General features: G+C 44.0%; 1 protein-coding gene across 3 annotated transcripts in view; it reads left to right on the forward strand.

The window, feature by feature from the left end:
- clip2 (CAP-GLY domain containing linker protein 2) overlaps positions 1–22,588 on the forward strand; it is a 43,325-nt gene that overhangs the window by 13,001 nt on the left and 7,736 nt on the right. For 2 of the 3 annotated variants that reach the window (XM_020655500.3, XM_020655501.3), the window contains exons 3-13: positions 2,051–2,544; positions 8,171–8,295; positions 9,227–9,440; positions 13,298–13,495; positions 13,586–13,689; positions 13,914–13,974; positions 15,391–15,441; positions 17,124–17,477; positions 18,942–19,517; positions 19,601–19,658; positions 20,790–20,873. In XM_020655500.3, the coding sequence (XP_020511156.2) occupies positions 2,051–2,544; positions 8,171–8,295; positions 9,227–9,440; positions 13,298–13,495; positions 13,586–13,689; positions 13,914–13,974; positions 15,391–15,441; positions 17,124–17,477; positions 18,942–19,517; positions 19,601–19,658; positions 20,790–20,873 (2,319 nt within the window). The remainder of the gene's footprint in view (positions 1–2,050; positions 2,545–8,170; positions 8,296–9,226; positions 9,441–13,297; positions 13,496–13,585; positions 13,690–13,913; positions 13,975–15,390; positions 15,442–17,123; positions 17,478–18,941; positions 19,518–19,600; positions 19,659–20,789; positions 20,874–22,588) is intronic. The other variant, XM_020655502.3, reaches the window with a different exon arrangement.

Consider the following 22,588-nt stretch of genomic DNA (forward strand, 5'->3'; position numbering starts at 1 on the left):
ACTCAAATAGTCATCGATATGTGGGTTTGTTTTTCTGAAAATGAGCTGCATGACGTGGTAGAAACAACCCCACCTGCAGCCTCCATGCAGGCACTGACCGGCATGTCCTTACTCACTAGACAAATACCTCGTGCAACCGTACATACTTGAAATGTCTGACCTTAAACTCTGCAGCAGAGTTCACATCATGTTGAAGATAATCAGTGTGAGAAACTTTCCCCCCGAGCTGCACATCTTCCCCCAGACTTTATCATGAAGTGCAAACCCTTTGAAGTTTGACTCATTAGCATCTCTGCTGAATGTGTCTCAACAACATCACAACATATGGGAGCAACAGAGGCATAGAGCAACAACCACTGGCTGCACACAAACCCCCCCCCCCCCCCGGGCCCTCTCTCAGGGTGTCGGGGGAGACAGACAGCGCTGGCACTGACTCATCCTGCACACACACACACACACACACACACACACACACACGTACACACACACACACAGATAAACACAGACTTTCACTGGCAGTGCGGTGCAGCAGACTGCGTGCTAATGCTGCCCTGCTCGGTTTACAGACTGCTGTGGAATAAAAAAATAAATAAATCCAGCTCATGTGTGCGTCTAACAGGCGATATCACATCGCTGCATGACGGGGTTAATCACCGGCACATCACAGATACCGACTCTCTCTGACCCACTTTTCAGGAGGAATTAGAGTAACGCCTAATCGTGCACAAACCGCGCTGTCGAGCTGCATGATGCCACACAAGCAGGTTTTTTTTTTCTTTGCTGGCATGACTACTGGACTGTGAACGAGGGTGCTGTCACAATGTAGGCAGTGTTTAAGACTCTCTCTCTCTTTGTATCACTCTATAGCGTCATTTCTGACATCTTTTTTGTTTGTTCTGTCCTCACTTGTCACCGTCACAAAGTGGCTAAAAGTGAAGAGACAAAGAAGGGAATCACACATGAAACATTTTTTTAAAGGAAAACACTTAAAACAATCAGAATTATGTAAATGTGTCAAATCAGTCATGAATGTGATGTATGGATGAGTGAAGTGCAAACAAAAGCAAAAGCAGCTGCTGGAGGTCTGGGAGGAAAGAGAGGAGAGAGAGATGTTAGAGTCCTGATGGACTCAGGTGTACCCATAGACTGTAAATATTAATAGATGAAGCCTTATGTATACATGTTTATTTTTTTATTTGGTTATTTCTTGGCTGATGGTTAATCTGTTCCCATTATTTGTGTTGTTGTTTTGTCTAAAAACTGAATTTGTTTTGGCCAACAAGTCCACCATCATTCACTGATTGATGAAAACATTTTGATTTTTCTCTGAATAATGCATAAAAATGGGTAGGACCAGAAACGTTTTTAACTTCTTCATATGCCTTTTGAACATGAACTTTATTATTTGAGTTATTTATTTGTTGGGGATCCATTTTTTTTTTTTTTTTCCTTTTTATTTTGTGTTTGTATTTTCTTAACATGTTCAATAAATTGATTAATAATAATAATTTATGCTGTAAAAACGGCTTTTTTGCCAGTCATGTGTATGTGACTTCCTGTGTTCCTGGAGCCAGCCTCTCGTGGAAGTTTGGCCGCTTGGATGTTCCCAGAGAACTAATGGCCTTCCTGACTCTGACTACTGTCTGCCAAGCCTGGAAGCCAAACACACCAAACACATGCAGACAGACAGAGAGCAGGACGTCACATCACTCTTTCACTCTTTCATTTATCGACCCTCTTTTTATTTATTAAACCGCCTCTTCCTTTTCTTTTATGCTGAGCCACTGTTACATCTGCACTGCCCTCTTACTGAGTCATTTATTCCTCTGTTGTGCTTTTTCTATCGCTGTGTCTCCTTTTTTTTAAATGTAAGAAAAACACTATCACACGATTCCCTGACAATCTATCCCCCTTTCTTTCTTTGTCTGCAGGTTTGATCTGTGTTATGTTCTTCATATCTTCACCCTGAGTTTGATCTTCCTCTTATCATCTCTCTGCAGCATTATAAATGATATTATAAATAACATGTAACATGTTTTCTGTCCTCCAGACTGTCCACTGAAGCCCACCACACCGACTAAACTAACCGAAGAGGGCGACGATGTTTTGGGGGACTACACGGTGGGCGAGCAGGTCTGGGTCAACGGGGTCAAACCAGGTGTCATCGCCTACCTCGGGGAGACCCAGTTCGCCCCGGGACAGTGGGCCGGCGTGATCCTGAACGACCTAGTTGGCAAGAACGACGGATCAGTGGGCGGCGTGCGCTACTTCGAGTGCCAGCCGCTGCAGGGCATCTTCACGCGGCCCTCCAAACTCAACCGACAGCCGGTCGGGGAGGGGAGCGACAGCCTCTCCACTGAGTCGCTCTCTGCTCTGAATCTGTCTCATCTGGGCGGCGGCCCCCAGAGGGTGGTGGTACCGCTCAGAGAGGGGCTGCTTAACAGTGCAGTGAAGACCGGAAACGAGTCCGGGTCCAACATGTCCGACAGCGGCTCTGTGAAGAAAGGAGGGGATAAGGATTTACGAATCGGAGATCGAGTTTTGGTGAGTCAGTTTGGATTTGGATTTTTGTATCAGTGGATTCTAAAACAGTGACTGCTCAAAAATATCTTAAAGGAAGAATGTTCAACATGTTCCACATCAATAAATCATGAAGTCTGTCCTGTGTAAATGTGTCTCTGAGTCCTGACTGTCTACAATGAGGGAGAAGCTCGAGTCCCGCTGGCTGTGTTGTTGTCAGAGCCGTGTTTACATGGACGGGACGGCCGGCTCCTCCCCTTGTGTATAAAAGCTGTTTTAGTCAAGAACTAGAGAGAAGAAGAAGAACATACTCACTGATTATTTGGATGTTAGTAAGAGTTTTTAGATCACGCTCATTCTGTGTCAGTTTACATGAAATGTGAAGCTACGAGCTAACTAAAGAGAGCTAACATTAGCATGCTAACACAACAATGCAGGACACAGGTGATCGCAGCTCGAGACGAGGGCAATTTTGTCCGCACTTTGCGCTTAATGGTGTTTCATTATGTTGTGTTCTAATTGATAACTCCTTCATGTGAACGAGAGTGGAGAGGGGTTGGAGGTGTGTCTCTGGAGGAGAGAGGAGGCGTGGCCTAACAGCAGTTTGTTTTGATTTAATGCTGAACTCAAGGGCGACACCTACTGGATCAAAAAGTCGCTCATTCTTCCTCCCGTCCCGTCCATGTAAACACGGCTCTGACAACAACAACGCCAGTGGGACTCGAGCTTCTCCCTCACTTATCATAACCAAGACGTATGGTTAATTTCTCCACCGATGCAGATCTTGGAATCACAATTCTTTTTACGTCTTGATTGATTATTTAAAAATGAGTTGCGACGAGTTGATCATCTTAAAAAGTCCCAGTGGAAGATGAACGACTGTTTTATGATGCCCTAAGTAAAGACGGAGTCATGCGGTGTAATGTGATACGGTCGATCCCCAGAGGAAAACTCTGCGTCTCTCTCTCTCTTCTGTCCATCACTGAAAGTCTGCCTTCACACATCTTCTGTTGTATTTTTATCCTCTTGTGCAACCTGGTCGAAAAAAAAATATGAAAGGTTATTACATAATGAGTAAAAATAACCCGCTTGGCTGAGATCATTTTTTTATCGGCTTTATCCTCATTTTCCCATTGACCCTTATTAGTGTACACAGGAATTATTGGCCCTGGGTCAGATTGCTTTTCCATTAACTGATGGGCACAGGGGATCGTAACATCAGATCCTGTGCAGCTGCACACGGGGGCAGCCCGAGAAGCCTTCCTCCTGCTCAATGTTTGTAAATCACTCCGGATTACTTTCAGCACTTAAGAGAGCAGAGACGATGCTGACACATTGATCAGTGGATCCATCTATTTCTTTAAGCGTCTCCCGTGTAATCTATCTCACTGCGGGGGCAGCCATGCAGTTGTGTTACGCCCCCTCCTCCGCTGCTGGAAACGCAACACCGCCATTACATTTTTGGTGAAATTAGCACAAATTGTGGACACAGATTACACTTCATGGGCAGAAAACTATTTTTTTTTCTATTTTTTCTCCTGCTAGGTATTGAATTATGTGTATAGTAGCAGGAGTAAGAAACACTTTTTGGTTGAAATCAAGAAACTGCAGGTTCCACAAGCGGGCCTGCATAATATCTTAGGGGGGTTAAACATGCACTATGAGCTCTTTGAAGGCTTTCTATGTGATTGTTCACACTTAAATGTAGAAATCAAGTTTATCCTCTGAAAATAACTCTGTGAGTCATGACTGTCTACAATGGGTGTAACACCCGAGTCCCACTGTCTGTGATGTTTTCAGAGTTTTCAGAGTCCTATCTTCACTTTGTTTACATCGCCAGGACGGCCGGCTGACTCCTCCCCTCGCGTATAAAAGTTGTTTAATTGAGGGACTAGAGAAAAGAAGAATAACATACTGTACTCACTGCTTAACTGTGTTTCTAGATCACGCTCATTTCAGCTAAATTTACATGCAGTGTGAAGATACCAGCATAATAAAGATCGCTAGCATTAGCATGCTAACACAACAATGCAGCGCGAGTTGTTTTGGTTTCATGCTGGTGCTCAAGGGCGACATCTGCTGGATCAAAAAATCACATATAAAGCCTTTAAGGTATGATGGTTACCGACTGCTAAGAGCTGTGATGAGAAGAAGATTTAAGGTTAAAATAAAGTTCCAAAACTGTCTGTTGGCGACTAAACAGCAGCCACCTAGAGGTTCGCTTTAAGAGATTGTTACTCTGAATATTTAAAAAAAAAAAAGAGCTGCAGAAATGTTTCCAGACGGAGAGACAACCTCAGAGGCAAAACACATGATTACTGTCACCGCTCGCCTCCTGATGTCTGAGCAGACCTGCCTTTCTGCTGCTCAGTATGTAACCAGAGGCCGACTCTGCTAACAGAGACTTTTGGAAAGGTTAAAGGAATGTTTTCTGTCACTTGTTTTTGCACGTGATATGGTTAATTTTAATATTTTCAAAGCTGCTTAAAGGAGCAGCAAATGTAACTCTGACAACTAGTGTTTAAAATGTGTACTGCAGTCCAAATTCTAAACATCATAGAGAGCTGTCTCCCCCCCCCCTCCTCTCTAGAGTGGATGCTCACTCAGGTCACCATGTGGTGGACTCTGAAGCTTCAGTGTTTATCCAGCTCTGCATGGGTCTGTAAACCTTTCTGTGTTCTAACCTCTCTCCATTTTTCAAAAGCATCTCCAATATTGATCCTAGTTTGAGCACGTTTCTGCTCGTGGAGCTTATTAGAAACATGCAGAGGCTTTTTAGGTCGGGTACAATCACTTCTATCTGAACCACTTCTCTTGCCCGCTTCCATCGCTGCAACACCTGTTGGTTTGACCTGCAGTATAAGTGAGGCACTTAAAACAACAATATAGACTGAATTTAGTGGATGCTCTTTGATCGAGCACTGCTGCCTCCAAGGACTTTTATATTGCCATCACAGCCTTGTGATTGGCTGCCAGCTGGGGCGATCTGTGGACCAATTCCAAATTTCTTTGTACCTGCAAGTCATTTAGACCAAAGATTTTAAATGAAGATGGCAACAACAGGAGCCAAGACGGGGCGTGTGCTGACTTTGACGCTGAGTTGCTGAGACATGCCACAGTCAGGCTGACGGCTCACCGTCTCAGTGTAATGTCTTCTGACAACAGAGTATTTTCTTGCCACGGTTTCTTCCTTGGCGTCAGTGGGTTTTGAGACGAACAAGTCGGAGGAGTGGACCACAGAGAGCTGAAGAGTGACTCACACAAGCTAAACCCAGCAGTCAGTAGTGTTATATACGAGACCTGTTTCCACACATGTGAGAACCTTCTTCTCCAGGTCAACATATCTACTGAATGAGATGATAAAGGTATCTTACTATCTGATCAGACATTAAGGAAACATGCTATGTTGAAGTGCTGGCTTCTCTGACAACAATGCAGCAGCCAGTATGTCCTCCTTCTAACTTTAGATTCTGCTCCTGAATGCTCTGGATTTGTTTGGACCAGAGAAGGTAGGCGCTTTTAAGGCGACCCCCCCCACACGGCCGTTTTGGACGCCCCTCGGTTTGCCAGATATGAGAGCAGTTATCAGGTCAACAGGTGTTGCAGCGATGGAAGCGGGCAAGAGAAGTGGTTCAGATAGAAGTGATTGTACCCGACCTAAAAAGCCTCTGCATGTTTCTAATAAGCTCCACCAGCAGAAACGTGCTCAAACTAGGATCAATATTGGAGATGCTTTTGAAAAATGGAGAGAGGTTAGAACACAGAAAGGTTTACAGACCCATGCAGAGCTGGATAAACACTGAAGCTTCAGAGTCCACCACATGGTGACCTGAGTGAGCATCCACTCTAGAGAGGAGGGGGGGAGACAGCTCTCTACAATGTTTAGAATTTAGACTGCAGTACCCATTTTAAACACTAGGTGTCAGAGTTATATACTGCCCCTTTAAAGTGTAAATAACAGCAGATGTGATGCTGAATGATCTGCTCTCTACTTTCTTTTTGGAAGTTATTGGGAGTCGGCAGAGGTAGAGAATAAGGCGCTTTTTTTAAACTTAATTTGAGTGAAACATTTTGTGCTCAGCGATTGTCTGGTTGTAGTTTGTTGTTCTTGTTTTGGTATTTAGTTCCTGCCATGCTTGGTGTTTCTCTTTGATGATTAAGAAAAACCACTCAGAATTTTTTGCAAGTCTTGAAGATTTTTTGTGTCTCATCCACACATGTTCACCATGTGAGAGTGACACACAGAAGCTGGACTGCTGAGATCATTATAACAGATGCTATAATGTTTTCTGACTGCAGAGAGCTGCAACATGAGACCATGTGGCAGTCTCGGAAAACAGATATTTCTCTGCATTTTATTGGAAAATATTGGGTTTGATTTTATTTGGATGCATATCTATCAGTGGGGAAAAACCTGCAAGACACAAAGTGAAACAAATAACCTCAAAGAAAAGCTTTTCAATTTAAATAACTTTTATTTTGTAACCAGCTGAAGTGGATAAGAGAACACGTTTTGGTTTGTTGGCTAGAAATATCCACAAGCTGAACACAGATTTCTTTTTTTAGGCGCCCTGGTGCTCTGGCAGTAATTGGGGTAAAATAATCAACCTAAAAAAGCATGAAATGAAGCCATTAGAGCGTCGCCTCTACAGGGCAACAGAAGTGTGTTTTAAAATTCCCCTTTCTCTGCTTCCATATAGTAAATATTTGAGTGTCTGTTTCAGGAGGAAAAGTGAACAAGTGAAGGGGAAAGATATTTCAAACACAGCCCTGAGGAGAAGGTTAAATCAGCACTGAGGCGCACCAGCGACGTGTGAGCTCAGTCGCCGAGTTTAAGAGTTTATACATTTAAAGTCAGGGTTGGTGATTTCCTCCAGATCCACTTTTTAAAGATTCTGGTGTAAATTGTCTTTAGGTCCTGACAGACATTAATAACTCATGTTCTCTGAAAAAGGAACAAAGAAAATCCATCATCTGTATCAGTTTGTAAGTCTGTAAAAACTTCAACCAATGTCTGCCATGAGGTACCAATCTGATGAACCAATCAGACGCCTCCCTGTCTCCCTGCTCGCTCTCTACCTCTTGCGTGCTCTAGCTCACACTCAAAGCTCGTCACCGATGACTTTAGGAGTTTATACTGTGAAGAGCTGAGGTCCACTTCTGGAGCAACGATGCTTGTGCATGTAAGTGAGGGGGCGTGGCTTTAGAGGGAGCACAGAGGGGAGGGGGGCGGGGTGCAGACGGAGCACTGAGGGAATGCTACTTTCAAAATCATGCTGGTTTCTTCGATAAATTACCAACCCTGCCTTTAATTTGTTGTAGTTCAAAAGCAAAATAAACCCAAATGCTCGACTCAGATCAGTAGCGGAGGTCTTAACTCACAAGGAATCACAAGGATACAAATCCAGGGAAGGAAAACCGACTTAAAGGGGTCAGACTGAAGCTAAAATCCAAGCTAGGCCACATGTTACCACTTGTGTCCATTGTTTGTGCTAAGCTCACCAGCTACTGCCTCACAGTTTAACTTAAGGCATACTTTATTCCAAATAAAACCACAACATCCAGTTTCAATGATGGTGCTTAAAGGGTTAAATAGGATCAGCTAGCAGTGGGACCTTTAATCACAACCTTTCCTCCTCTGTTGCTGCAGGTGGGCGGCTCTAAGATGGGAGTCATACGCTACATCGGGGAGACAGACTTTGCCAAGGGGGAGTGGTGTGGGGTCGAGCTGGACGAGCCCCTGGGGAAGAACGACGGAGCAGTAGCTGGTACAAGGTACACACACACACACACACACACACACACACACACACACACACACACACACACACACACACACACACACACACACACACATTGTGTATGCTTCAGGCTCCCTAAATTCCTCTGCTTTTCCCCCTAAAAGGAAACGGAGCGGAGGACTGTGGCTCCATCTGTTCACTCTGTTTGTTCTTTGTCCTCTCGTGTGTTTGTCCATGAAATCACAGCGACTGACCGTCCAGCTCACCGCTGCTCTCTGCCGCTCACTCAGCTGGATTTTATACTTTATATTCATTGAGCTTCTTCTCATCCAAAGATCCCACAGAGATTTTACTACTTAATAAAAATGTTTAAAATGTTCACAGACTTTTAAGCAAATTTTTAAAGCCGACAAGAATTCAGAAGCACGTTCATTTCTTTTTTACCGAAGTTTGGTTCAAAGATTTGACTTTATTGTGAAATTTTCACCAAATGTTATCAGAATTAGGGCGGTCAAACGATTCAAATTTGTAACCGCCTTTAATCCCTGAATTTTAGTAGTTAATTATGATCAATTGCATGTTTGAAATGTCATTATTTTGCATTTAAAAATAACAATGGTTAGGCTTTTAGAAGTTTTTAAGTTTTAAAATGTGTTAAGCTGACAGGTGTGCTATAGTGTGTGTTCGGAGGACAGGACAGTGGTAGAGTCAGAAATCAGAGAGAGAGAGAGAGAGAGAGAGAGAGAGTGGGGAATGACATGCAGGAAAGGAGCCACAGGTTGGACTCGGGCCGCCCACTTGGAGGACTTTAGTATCCATACATGGCGTGGGCACCAACCACTAGGCTACCCCTCAGAGCCAGAATAATTTGCACCTGTCAGGACTTTATTTAACCTGCTTGTATTGCGGTACGTAATTGTAAAGTTGTTTTTTTAAACTCTCTCCTCTCCGTCCTCTTCATGCAGATATTTTCAGTGTCTTCAGAAGTTCGGCCTGTTCGCTCCGATCCACAAAGTGATCCGCATCGGCTTCCCGTCCACCAGCCCGGCCAAGGCCAAGAAGAGCAAGCGGATGGCCATGGGGGTCTCCTCTCTGGCCCACAGCCCCAGCAGCTCCTCCATCAGCTCCGTCAGCTCGGTGGCCTCCTCCGTGGGCGGACGGCCGAGCCGGACCGGACTGGTAAGAACACGGCTGTGAAACGTGCGACTAGTTTGGGAAACATGTTGATGATTCATTTAGATCTACACTTTTACAAGACACGATCTGTAGGCGGCAAAACTACAGTACAGGGAATATCATACATTTTGAAAAGAGCGCCGGTGACGTCAATAGCGCCGATCTGAAAAGTTTACTTTTTTATTTTTTATTTTCATTTTTATTTTTTTATTAGGTGCAATAGAGTGACAAACTGGTGTCATGTAAACATGAACAACAAAAATCAAACAGACAAGGTCAGGACAACACAGTAAAAAAAATAAAAACAAATAAAGAGATTTGAAAATCAAATCAAAAAGTTGGAAAGTTTAAATATTTTCAAACTTAAACGTTCGGCCGCTCTCTGCTGGGAACACTCTCTCCTTGTTGGGAACAATTGAAAAAAGACGATGGCGCTCAGAAAAAAAATGCTGAGTGGACAAGAGGCCTTAGTCGACTAATAGTGCACATCCTTAGCAAAAGAAAAAAAACCCTCGTGTTGTCTCCTCCTCTTTCACTACCAAACATGTAAAATGTGAATCTTCCTGTCCTGTATTTCCAACATCAGGACTATGAACGGGTTCACTGTCTGACTTCTCTCCTTTATCCTTTATCGACTTTGTATTCTGCTCTTCTCTGAAGAACGTGCAGAGCGCTGTACCTTTAAGACAGACAAACATCCTGAGGAGTTATTGGCAACGGTCTATACAGAGGAGACTTTCGGGGTATCTCACATCGATTTTTAGCTGCTGGTCAGGAGCCAGATCTGGGATGGAAGACACTCCCTTTACTCTCCTTAATTGTTGTCAGCAGGTTGAGACAGCAGTCAGAGAAGAGACTCTAAATCATGAAGCAGAGCACGCTGCACCAAATGGCCCTGACTTCTTACTGTCATGTCTTTAAAGACTCAGACTGCAGGGCTCTCATTCTCCGACACCTTCCAACGCTTTTTCTTAAATTTGTTCTGAAGAAGATCGCAAAAAAAAATGTCTTCAGCAGCCGACTTGTCACACCTGTGTTCTTAAATCGATGAATGCTACATCCTCATATACTGGAAGTTCCTGCATGTTTTTCCTTATTAGCAAATAAAAAAATGCCTCCTCCACAAACGGCTCCAAACGGGAAATATTAAAAAGAAAAGAGCGGCAGATACATCGAGCAGCAAAAAGTGAAGTCGACGACAGTGAACCCAGCACGAGTGCAAGAGGCGACGTTAGCACGCCCGCTAGCAACAAACGACGGAAAACTGTAGGAAAATATGACTGGAGGGACATCCAGTTTGGATTCTTGTTATTCTTTTGGCGCAGAGAAGGAGCCCGAGCCGCAGTGCGTGCAATTAAGAAAATAAATAATATGCATATCAGGCTCCTGTGTAAACTGTAGATGTGGTTAAAGAGCCCTACGCTTCTGTATTTCAACGTTGGCTGTAATGGTGCTACATGGAGAGCCAGATATTCTCTGTGGTGGTCCCTCACTCACTCACTGTGAGACAGTCTGAGAGTGTAGCCTAACACGCTAACGCTAGCTAGCTGACTGATATTAAAAGTGACATTTTGAAGTCTCACCTCCTGCTCCTGCTGGAGAAAAGAAAACCCCATGTTGACAGCATCTAACACCTTTCCTCTAAGACTTGTTAAGCGATCTTCTTCTTCTTCTTCTTCTTCTTCTTCTTCTTCTTCTTCTTCTTCTTGTTTTGTGTTTTCTCGCTCGTTGTTGTTGCACCACATCAGTTTATCTGTCTGTGTGAAGTCATGTGAGGAAACACTCCTCTCTGTCTCACACGCTCATCATGACCTAAATACTAACCTGTGTTTTGGGATGTTATCGTCATAGCATGTTTGAGTTTCACATCGATTAAACCTCGATGATTTAGTTTTATAGCTCCTGTCTTTCTTCTCTCGTTTCACGGTTTGGTAACCTGTCTTTTAAAAACAAAAAAATGCTCTCAATCAAATCGTCAAACGGGCGAGCAAACTTATCACTGAGTCTCAGTCCAACCTGTCAGATCCTTACTCTTTCTGAGCTCTTAACTCCACGACTGTTCTCATCCTTTAAACGAGGAGGTTCAGCTTCTCCGCTCAGGCTGTCGGTTTGTTTCTCCTCCTAAGAGGAAAACAAAACGCTACAGGAACGTTTTTGTACCAGCAGCTGGAGCACATGCTGAACAAAGCTAGCACAAGATGATGCACTTCAACCATGTCAGGATGTTTTAAACTCGAGTGGATGTCTGTGTGAGGACTTCTCTATGACCTGATGTAATCGACCGTGCTTGTATCCATGTATCCTGTCTGGTCTTGTATGAAGCTATTGGGACGCCAAAGAAACCTGAACCTTGTACCTTAAGAGCAGGATGCAGCTTTATTTTAAAGAAAAGTTTAAAATCTTAGTCAGGCTTTAAACTCCCCTTCCTGAAGACATTAGGTGGACACTACCTGTTTTAAAATCTTTAGAATTGATGGGTAATCCATCACAGTTCTTGTTCCTGATGTGATTCATTCATTCTGGCTGATTTTTGAAATGTTTTCATGTTGTATCTCTGCCCCCTCCATGGAGAATACAAAAAGTGTCTCAAAGATCAGGGAGAAATCCTGTCACAGAGCACCCTCTAGTGGTCAAAGAAAATATTGCACCATTAGCAGGGGTGAAAGTAGACATTAGTAGACTCTCCTTGGCTTCAGGCCTCCTTAAAAAACACACACTTCTTGCTCAGCATCATCTTCCATACGTCTTTATTTACAGGACTTTATCCACAGAACTTTACATCTCTGTCTTTTCTTTTAATCATTTGATTTTTGTTTTCTGTGTTTAATGCTGGAAGTGCGACCGTGTCTGTTTTTTTCCCCTAAAATCTTTTTATTAGTTTGCACAGATGATAAGAAAACATACAGTTGGCATAAGAGTTGACATTGTACTGTGGCCATCTTTTGTAAACCCCATTCCTGCCTTCTCCCGCCGCCCATCCCAGTTAACCCCGTACCCACCCACCGAGTCAGGAATCCTACTCCCACTCCGAAGGGATAGCCTGTTTCCACACTAGCCTACCCAGGAGTCTCATTCACACTCATGCATACTAGGACAAGGAGCAAGAAGAGAGAGGAAATAATAAATTAGGAAAGTAAATTAAGAAAAAAACCATTAGAAAAAAAACAGACACAAAACAAAACTTCAAGATAGTTTGGTTCTGGTTTTGGTTCTGGTTTTGGTTCTGGCAGGCAGCTGCTGTCTGCTCTTTCTGGTGACTGAATCTGTTAGTGGTACAGAGTACCGGACCGTACCGGCCTACTCTCCCCCCTGACCTTTAGAGACGTTAACTCTGGACAAAGGGGCGTTTGAAGGCTGTAAGTGTTGCTTGGAGTGTACTGAACTTTTCCTGTAACATACCACATGCCGAGTCCTGACTGAAGACTGAGGTTTGATTCCAGCTCAAGCCGTACGTTTCATCCTCTGTCTCTCCTTTAGTCACAGAAAAAAAAAAAATGTCCATAAATTATACAACAATGATTAAAAATACAAAGGCGTAGCTAATCTTCAAGGTGGCTGAATTCATTTCAGTGTTTTCAGAAGATCTTCAGCTTCCATATTTGGAAAGTTTAAACGCACCTCAGACCACGACTTTGACTTTTCATGATCAAATATTTAATGTGTTATAACTTTAAAGCAGTCTGCATGTCAAGGTCACAAACACTTCTTCCCTGTCTGTGTTTTTGAAGATGTTTTTTTCTTCTAGCTCTTTTTTTTCCCACAGTAATACTTTTAAATATTTTAATCTCAGGCAGATTGTGATCTTGAGGGGTTCGAGTGTGAGTCTGTAACTCGTGTTTGATCTCGTCTGTCCCCTCCAGCTGACGGAGACGTCGTCCCGTTACGCCCGTAAGATCTCGGGCACCACGGCCCTGCAGGAGGCGCTGAAGGAGAAGCAGCAGCACATCGAGCAGCTGCTGGCCGAGAGGGACCTGGAGCGAGCCGAGATGGCCAAAGCGACGAGCCGCATCAGTGAGGTGGAGAAGGAGCTGAGCATCTTCAAGGCGCAGCACATGCAGGTGCTAACACAGGACACTTTTTTGTTTTTTAAAATCTGTCCTCTGAAGTACTGCATGTGTCTTTAACAGCCTTCCTTTAACTTTCCACAGTACATGACGGAGAATGAAAGCACCCTGCAGCAGGTCAAAGCCATGCTGGCCTCCACACAGAAAGACAAACTGGAGCTGGCCAATCAGCTGGAGGAAGAGAAAAGGTGACATCACAGCTGTTTTCATTAGCATCATTAGCCGTTTTAGCATTTGCACTCCTGAAAAATTCTAGAGGATTTCAGGAGGAGTGCTTCTGACAAATAACCAGACGAGAGTGTCACATGTTTAGTTTAGAAAGAATGAGTATAAGAGTGAGAGAGTAACCTTTTTGCACACTCAGACAATCCAAAGATGTTTATTTGAGGGATCCTCTGTGTCCGCTTTACAGGAAAGTGGAGGATCTCCAGTTCAGAGTGGAGGAGGAATCCATCACCAAAGGAGACCTGGAGGTAATTATCTGCATTATTAACACATAACAACTCTTCTTCCTCTGTTTACTATAACCTTTAAACATCTTTAAAATGTCTTTAAATATCATCAAGGAAGAAAGAAGATATACACAAAGTTAAGGTTTGATGTGAGAGTGTTTCCTTTAGTGTAAAATATATTCAGATCAGAGACGAGGAGTTTAGAGACGCTTCAGGAGGGAGACGATGATCTGGACTTGAACCCTTCCTTAACAGATTGGCAGCTTCCCCAGACGCTGACCTCAGAAAAAAACACATATTTTACTAAGCTCTCAGCTGGAGGAGCTTTTTGGGGCAAAAGTCGAGGAAAAATGCGGAGATTTAAAGAAGTGTGGATAAATGGTTTATTCAGCGGAGGTAATGTGACCTGAATCCAGATTTTGAAGGTTTGCAGAAAAATCTATGAGATATGATATCAGTCCTCTCTCCTCGGTGTGCTACGTCCAAACCAGAAAGTTAAACATTCACATGTTGACATTTCTCTGGTTTTTATTCAAAGTTGGACTCAAGAAGAAGCAGAGATGCAGACCTGAATTCATATTAATAAATAAAATATCTGTCAGGTCACATATCCTCCTCCTCCTCTTCAACAAGTTTAAAGAAGTGTCAGAGCTCCTCAAAACATGTGTGTGAAGTTTCTTGTTCTAAATCCACTCTGATCCTGTATTTGATCATGTCTATAAACCCCTCTATTTCAGCCCTGCTCAGAACAGGCTGTTTCTGTGTCTGTACCTTTAAATATGTAAATGAGCTGTGTCTGACCATGCCCCCTCTCTGGAAGGTCTTGGGTGTCTCAGTCTTTCTCGCTCCATGTCCTATTGTTTACGGTGAGAAGGCAGACTCAGAGGGCAGAACAAACACCTAGCTGTGGGAGTGTCACCCACCTGGGGGAGGGGCTACTGCCCTTTGTGATGTCATGAAGGGAAAATCTCCAAATGGCCTGTTTGAGCACACATTTTCTGAAAAGTGGAGCAGGCAGAAGATGGAGAGGATGGACTTTTCTCATCATTGGGGGGTTTGTAGACAGACTAGAGACACATGTTAGTTTTCTTAAAGTTAGCATCATGTGTGACCTTTAAGTGTCTTTTTATGAGATGTACTAAATGAGTAAAGAATATAAGATGTTCATCTGGACTTGTCAGGTGGATGTGGTTTACGATAAGACTAGAAGTCAGACAAATAGACTTGCTGAGTGAAATCAGTCGGTCTTTCTTATTTTATGGTAACAAGACAAATCTTTCTATTGAGAGTGGAAAACAAGCCTCCTTTAATAACACACCTTTTCAGTCACAGATCAAACGCTTTAGCCTTGTCTTTAAGTCGTCAGGCACCAAAAGAAAAAAAAACTAAACTCTTGATTCATATACAACATGCAGTAAGGTCTGCTTCTGCCAACAGGGAAGATGCTCTCATGATGCAGCATCCTTGAGGTTGGGTAAGAGAACCAAGGTGATGACAAAGGGACTTGATCTTTTTTTCTGCCTTTGATCTGCCGCCGAGCTATCTCAATTCCTGACTTCAAATTGAAAAAACTTCAGACGCTGTCGAGGACATCGTTAACCTTGCATAGACTCTCTTTACTCTTTCACTCCTCTGTGTGTGTGCTGCTGAAATCTGAATGCTGTTCAGAGGAGATGACACCTGGGGCACCGTGCAGCGGGTTCCTCTCTCTTAATCTCTCTTTTTGTTTTGATTGGGTACGAGTGTGTGGAGGATGTTTCCAGCCGTGTGTGTGTGTGTGTGTGTGTGTGAACAGAGTGTGTTTGGCTGCTTCTAGATGATCAGAGAATGGCCGTGCTCTCGTCTCATCTTTTCATCCTTTTCTGCACAAATATTTGAACGGTGACACATTGATTCTCCGGCTCCTTTATTTAATAACTCTAGATGGATTGGTTTGGTTAGATGGTTTGAGATGAACTTTCAATCATTCATTAATAAAAAATAATAATAACTGTAGTTTAGTTTTGCTTGGAATTGCTGGATCAGGGCACAACATGTAAATAGTCCTAAATGACATGTCTGCAGTCCTACATGCATCCTAACCCTGAAGCCATTCAGTGGATGAAACAAAGTTAAGAGGGAGCAGGAGGCTGAAAAGTTAGGGACCAATTTTCAACATTTCAAAAATTAAAATTGTCTGTAGTTGAGCATGATGCAAAGATGTTTGTCAGTATTGGATTTTGAGTTTCCAACATTTACAGTTTTTACGCAGTTTTAACAACTGCTGAGGTAGGGATCTTAATATGAACTCAAAACTTCTTAAGCCTCGTCCACACGTAGGCGGGAATATAAAAGAATCCCGTCCACACACAATCAGTTCTCAAAGACATCTTCGTCCTCTTGAAAACGTAAAACACACTGTTACGGCTGTCATGAGCACGCCAATGTGACATTCGAAAACAGTCCTCTGCAACAACCATTTCATTTTACAAAGTCGTCCAATCAGGCGTCTCTGCTCGTCGACATGGTGGGAGAGTAACTGTGCATGTATGTGTTAGCATGAGAAAAGTACAGTTAGCAACGTTAGCACCAGCGCTAGCTTGGTGACGTCTGTCATTGCACTAATCTCATGAAAACAAAAGTGAAAGCGTCACATGATGACGTCCATCGGAGGAGAAACAAAACTACACATAAATTCCCTAAAATTAAAAAAATAATAAACATAAATACCCTAAACAGAGTTTCTGAACATCTTCACCTGCCTGGAAGGAGTTTCCTCTTCCAGGTCGCTTTAAGAGGGAACTCTTAAAGCGACAGTGGTCATTATTCTTATGCGCACCATAAATAAAACGTTTATGTTTAAGTGTAAAATAATCTCTTATCTTAAGAGCGAAGCAGGCCGGACAATGTGTCACTGTTTGCAAATGTCTTGTGATTTATTGGTACTGTATAATTACTGGAATGCACTTGGATTTTCTTTCATCTTTGCAAAGACCTTTCAGGAGTTTCCTTTGAGTTTCCTTTTTTCCTGAGGCCTGATTTCTGCTCCCCCTTTTCTCTGGAATGACCTCGATCTGTTGCAGGTTTTTTCCACCTGTTACTGCAATTCAAAATGTGACATATTCCTTCTGCGATCAGAGAACAAACTTCCAGCAGATTTGATGGATTTTTGTTTTGTTTTTTCTCCTCAGCAAACCACGGTTGAGGAGCAGAGTCGTATCGTGCAGCTGGAGGAGGAGCTCGGCCTGCGGCGGGCCGAGATCGAGAACCTGCAGACCAAACTGAGAGGAGCCGACGCAAACTCGACAAACGGCGGTGAACTCGCCCCGGGGTCAGACGCCCAGCCGGAGACCCTCCACCAGCTGGCGTCGGAGAGCAGCGAGCTCAAAGAGAAGTATGAGACGGCGGCGGCGGCAGCAGCGAGCCGGCAGGAGGTAGAGGCGCTGAAGGCGGTGGTGGAGAATAAGAACCAGGAGCTCAGTGAGATGAAGCTGAAAGTCCAACAGGCCACCAAAGAGAACATGGACATGATGGACACCTGGAAGGTATTCTATTGATTCCTTTTTTTTAAAACATCACAAACTATTTAAAAAACTTTAGCAGAAGCTGGAGGGTCACTTCAGTAAGCTCTGAGTCGTAAAAAGTATGTATGCAGAAGAGGCAAAAGGTTGAAAGTCAGAGAGCAGTTTGTTCTGATTAATTTCTTTCAGAGCTTTATTAGCTGAAAAATCAATGTGAGCGTTATGTTTCTAAAAACAGCCGACGGCTACAAGTGTAAAAAAAACCTCAGTGTTAGGTGGAGGCCAGCGAGGTGAGAAACCAGATGCAGAATCCAGACAATGAAGCAGGTCACAAAAAGTGCTATGAATTAAAGTGAGAGTCTCGAGGTCAGGGGGAGTGCAGGGTCTGAGCGGTGTGCCAGGGAAGAGGAGCAGAGCAGGTCAGATGAATAGCCTGAGGAAGGCTGACGAGCCTGAGTCCAGAGATCCACGGGATGAGAGGTGAACCAAGTCCAGAGATCCAGAGAGGGAGTGACGATCCAGAGTGGACGCAGGAGTTCAGATGTAGGCAGAGAAAAAACAGGTGCAAGTGAAAAGATGCAGAAATTAGAAGAGACTTGCACGAGACCGTCTGGTGAACAGAGTCGACGATCTGGGCAGAGGGGGGGCAGGTGAAGTCCAGTATTTGGAGCAGAGTTGATTGTAGATGATGTGCAGCTGCAGCCCAACTCCTGCACACCTGATCACAAGCACAACACACACACACACACACACACACACACACACACACACACACACACACACACACACACACACACACACACACACACACACACGGTTGTGACTGGTGCATGTTGTTCTCTTGGGTTGGCACAATTTCTCACAAATGTACCAGGATGTATATTATATAGTTTGTTAGCTTGATGCTAACACATACTGGAAATTGCCATTAACTGGCTAACTGAATTAGCATTTGGGATAATTTTAGACTTTTTATACATTCATGCCTCCTCACAAAGCTTACATGCTCTGAACTCCGTGTTTCATCACTGATGTTAAATCCTCATCACTGTTTCTTGTATGTCTATCTCCATCAGTCAGATGAGTTCAGGGACTTAGAATCTATGATCCTGGGACCTTTGACCTTAGTACCTAACTTGAGGCAGAGGGCATTGTCTGTCGTTGTGAATGTGAGTGTGGCTGGTTGTCTGTCTCTGTTTGTCAGCTCTGTGATTGGCTGGTGAACAGTCCAGGGTGTAACCCCGCCTCTCGCCCAATGACAGCTGGGATCGGCTCCAGACCCTGAAGTGGAAAAGCGTGGTAGATAATGGATGGATGGCATTTTAATTCTATTCAAAGGGTTATCTGCCACTTAAATTCTCAGGATCTTTTGTTTCTCAAAGTTTGGAAAATTGATCACCAGATTTTTGTTTTCCTTCTTCTTGGAGCTTCTTAAAATTTGAGATCGGCTGACGCAGTCCAGTAACTCTTCCCTCTTCCCCTGTTCAGGCTAAATTTGACACTTTGGTGAGCGACCACCAGCGCTCCCTGGAGGAGCTGAAGGCCACGCTGAGCAGCGACCGTGCTGCTCCAGAAGGTCAGGAGCAGGACGCCCAGGAGCTGAGGACCGCTCTGGAGAGCCTGAAGATGGAGCACCAGCTGGAGGTGGAGAACCTCAAGGCCAAGCACAAGATCGAAGCCGCCATTCTCACCAAGGAGCGCGAAGACTTCTGCTCTCGACTGCAGGACGCCAAAGAGCAGCTGGCAGAGGGGAACCAGGCGTCGAGGGCCGAGCAGGAGGCCAAAGGCGGCAAACAGGCGCTGGACGTGGCCACGGATAAGCTGCAGAAGGCGGAGCAGAGGCTGGGGGAGATGGAGAAGCGTCAGCTGGAGCGGGACAGGAGCACAGAGGAGCTGAGAGAGAGGCTGGAGCTGTCGGAGAAGAAGATGAAGGACTACCAGGCTCTGCAGAAAGCTCAAGCCGAGAGCCGGGAGGAGATCCAGAAACTGGAGGAGAAGCTGAGGGTGACGGCCAACCAGCTCCAGGCCATCCAGGCCGACCGCTACACGTCCAACGATGCAAATGTGAGAGGATGAAGAGAAGTCAAGATGTTTCTAATGTGCACACAACTTTAATTTAACTCGTGTCACTGCTCTATCTTTTACAGGTGATTGAAGATAATGAAATATCAGACGAGAAGATGAAGCTAAAACAAAACATCGAAGGTAACAAAAGTCATATTTTTTTTTTAGGACTGTCAAATGGTTCAAATATTGTTTTGCATGTCCACACCACACACCAGACTCTGCACCTATAGAGACAGAGCCTTTGGTGTATGAGCCACGCACCCTCTTGAACACCCTCCCTTCAGACATCCCCATCTTTGGTCCTTTTGTTACCTGTCCCCATTATGTTTCTGTTTTGTTCTTTGTTTGTTCTCTTCACCATGAAAACATTTTCTGAAAAGTGGAGCAGGCAGAAGACAGAGAGGATGGACTTTTCTCATCATTGGGGGGTTTGTAGACAGACTAGAGACACATGTTAGAGTTAGAGGAACATGGGGAAGTGTGTTTAGCATCAAATGTGACCTTTAAAGAGCCCATATTCTGCCCTTTTTGGGGTTCTTATATTTAATCTATGTTCCTACTTTTGTACGTTCACAATAGATAAAGTTCTAAAAAAGTGTCTGTTTTCATGAACTGCTCCTCCTTGCTCCCTCTCCGCTCTGAGTCCGTCAGCTGCACTCTGTTGAGCCCACACTGTTAGACCCCACGTGGGCCAAGTCTGCTCTGATTGGTCTGCCGATCTGCTCTGTCGTTATTGGTCAGTTGCTCAGCACAGTTCTCAGAAATGTCCCGCCTCTTTTACCATATTGGGAATGCAGCCACTGGCTCCGTCCGAGGGGAGCATAAACATTAGCACCTTAGCACTACTGTGCTACCGCAGGCTACAGCATGCCGTGGGCGTGCTACAGAAGTTAGCGGGCGTGCAACATGAGCTGCAGGGCCACAACGAGCCAATGGGCTTAGATCAGTGATCTCACACTGACAATGACGTTGGACTGACAAATTTTTATCGAGGGGGGCTAGAACCGAGCGTTACATGCGGCTAATGCTACAGCTAACAGGAGGACGTAGGAGAAGCCGTGTTTCTGTGGACTTTGAATTTTTGCACATAGATGTGACTAAACATGTACAGGACACTTGGAAAACACACTGAAGAGCATATAAAACCAGAAAAAGCAGAATATGGGACCTTTAAGAACAATGTAAAGGAAGAAGGGTTAAAAAAGTGCATTCTTTGTGCATTCATCCTGGTTTTCTTGAACTCTGATTGTTGTTTTTGTCTTTCTGCAGAAACGATGGAGAAGTTGTTGAAAAGAGAAAAAGAAGTCTCCACTCTCACGTCCCAAGTCGAAGGCCTCAAATCCCAGATCGGAGGTAAATGTCGAGGAGCATTCGGACACCTTTTCACAGCTCTGTCACCTGATACACTGACATTTTTTATCTCAGAATATTTGAGTGTCTGTGGAAAGATCACATCTTTTCAAACCCAGCAACAGAACTAAGAAAAATAAGAACTTTTAAAGTGTAGCCTGCAGGGGAGCTCACGCGTCTCGCCCTTCATCTCGTTCATGTTCTGGTCCTGTGGAAATCTTCATTTTCTTAGTTGAGCCGTGCGAACAACCCCCCCTCATGTCTCACTACTTCTGCTCTCTCTTCATTTTTTCCGTCAGTCACAGCGAGGACACCGCTCCGTCTAACGCGCTTTGATCATCGCTGTGAAATCTGTTGATGAGCTGATTCTTACAAACTCCCGTCGCATCAAAAGGACCTGAAAGAGTCCTCAGTTAGCTCTTAAAACCACACTGACACACTTTGAAGAAAACATGAATCGGTTGAAAAATGGAGATGAACAATGAAGCAGACAGAGGAAGAGTTTCATCATTCCAGAGTCGGGCTCGTTTTTTAACATGACTTCATCAGCTCGGTTTGAATCCTCGACAGGCCCTCCAAAGTTTAGTAGATTTTTAAGCTGGACATTAGCGCCAAATACCTTCACAGTGCGCCGTGTGGCAAACATTAAAGTCTTAATATGAGATTTTTCACACTTAAATGTAGAAATGAAGTATCTCCTCTGAAAATAACTCTGTGAGTCATGACTGTCTACAATGGGTGTAACACCCGAGTCCCACTGTCTGTGATGTTTTCAGAGTCCTATCTTCACTTTGTTTACATCGCCAGGACGGCCGGCTGACTCCTCCCCTCGTGTATAAAAGTTGTTTAATTGAGGGACTAGAGAAAAGAAGAATAACATACTGTACTCACTGCTTAACTGTGTTTCTAGATCACGCTCATTTCAGGTAAATTTACATGCAGTGTGAAGATACCAGCATAATAAAGATCGCTAGCATTAGCATGCTAACACAACAATGCAGCGCAAGTTGTTTTGGTTTCATGCTGGAGCTCAAGGGCGACATCTGCTGGATAAAAAAAATCGCATCTAAAGCCTTTAACGCACAGATCTTTATAAAGGGAAGCATTAGTCGTATTAGTTACCTGAGCCTCGTTTCCACCAAGCGGTTCAGTTCAGTTCGGTCCACATTTATTTGTGTTTCAACTGTCAAAAGTTTTGAATTGTACAAAAAAGAACTGAACCGTACCGTCCTACTTTCTTGCTTCCCTTCTGTTGGGGTGCCAAGCGTACTGATCTGACCCTAAAGGCGGTACCTAGACACACTGCAGTCTGCTGATTGGTCAAAAGAATCCTCATCTGTAAAACACAAAGCACACGATTTTTAAATATCCTGTGGATTTTGAGAGAGTAATGTCAAGGATGTTTTTTTGTTTTTTTTGCAACTAAAGTCAGCGTGTAGCTCCGCCCCCATGTACGACCTCAGAGGTGCTGCTCTTTGTTGAACGCCATTATTGCCCTTTGTTTATGGCGTCCCGTTCTTCTTCTGTACACACAAACACCACTCCTCTCCTGCCCGTGTTTTGACAGATTAGGCGGGAAATATCTCCGATTCTGAGTGTTGGATATCCCATCATAACAATCTGTTTCATCTTGTTAATGAAAACAACACGTGTGTGTAGTCAGTGTTTTAACAATAAGAGATCTATTTCTCGCCCGCTGTGTCATCAAAGGAGGTCAT

This window comes from Labrus bergylta, chromosome 14 (assembly GCF_963930695.1).
Source record: "Labrus bergylta chromosome 14, fLabBer1.1, whole genome shotgun sequence".
NCBI classification, from domain to species: domain Eukaryota; kingdom Metazoa; phylum Chordata; class Actinopteri; order Labriformes; family Labridae; genus Labrus; species Labrus bergylta.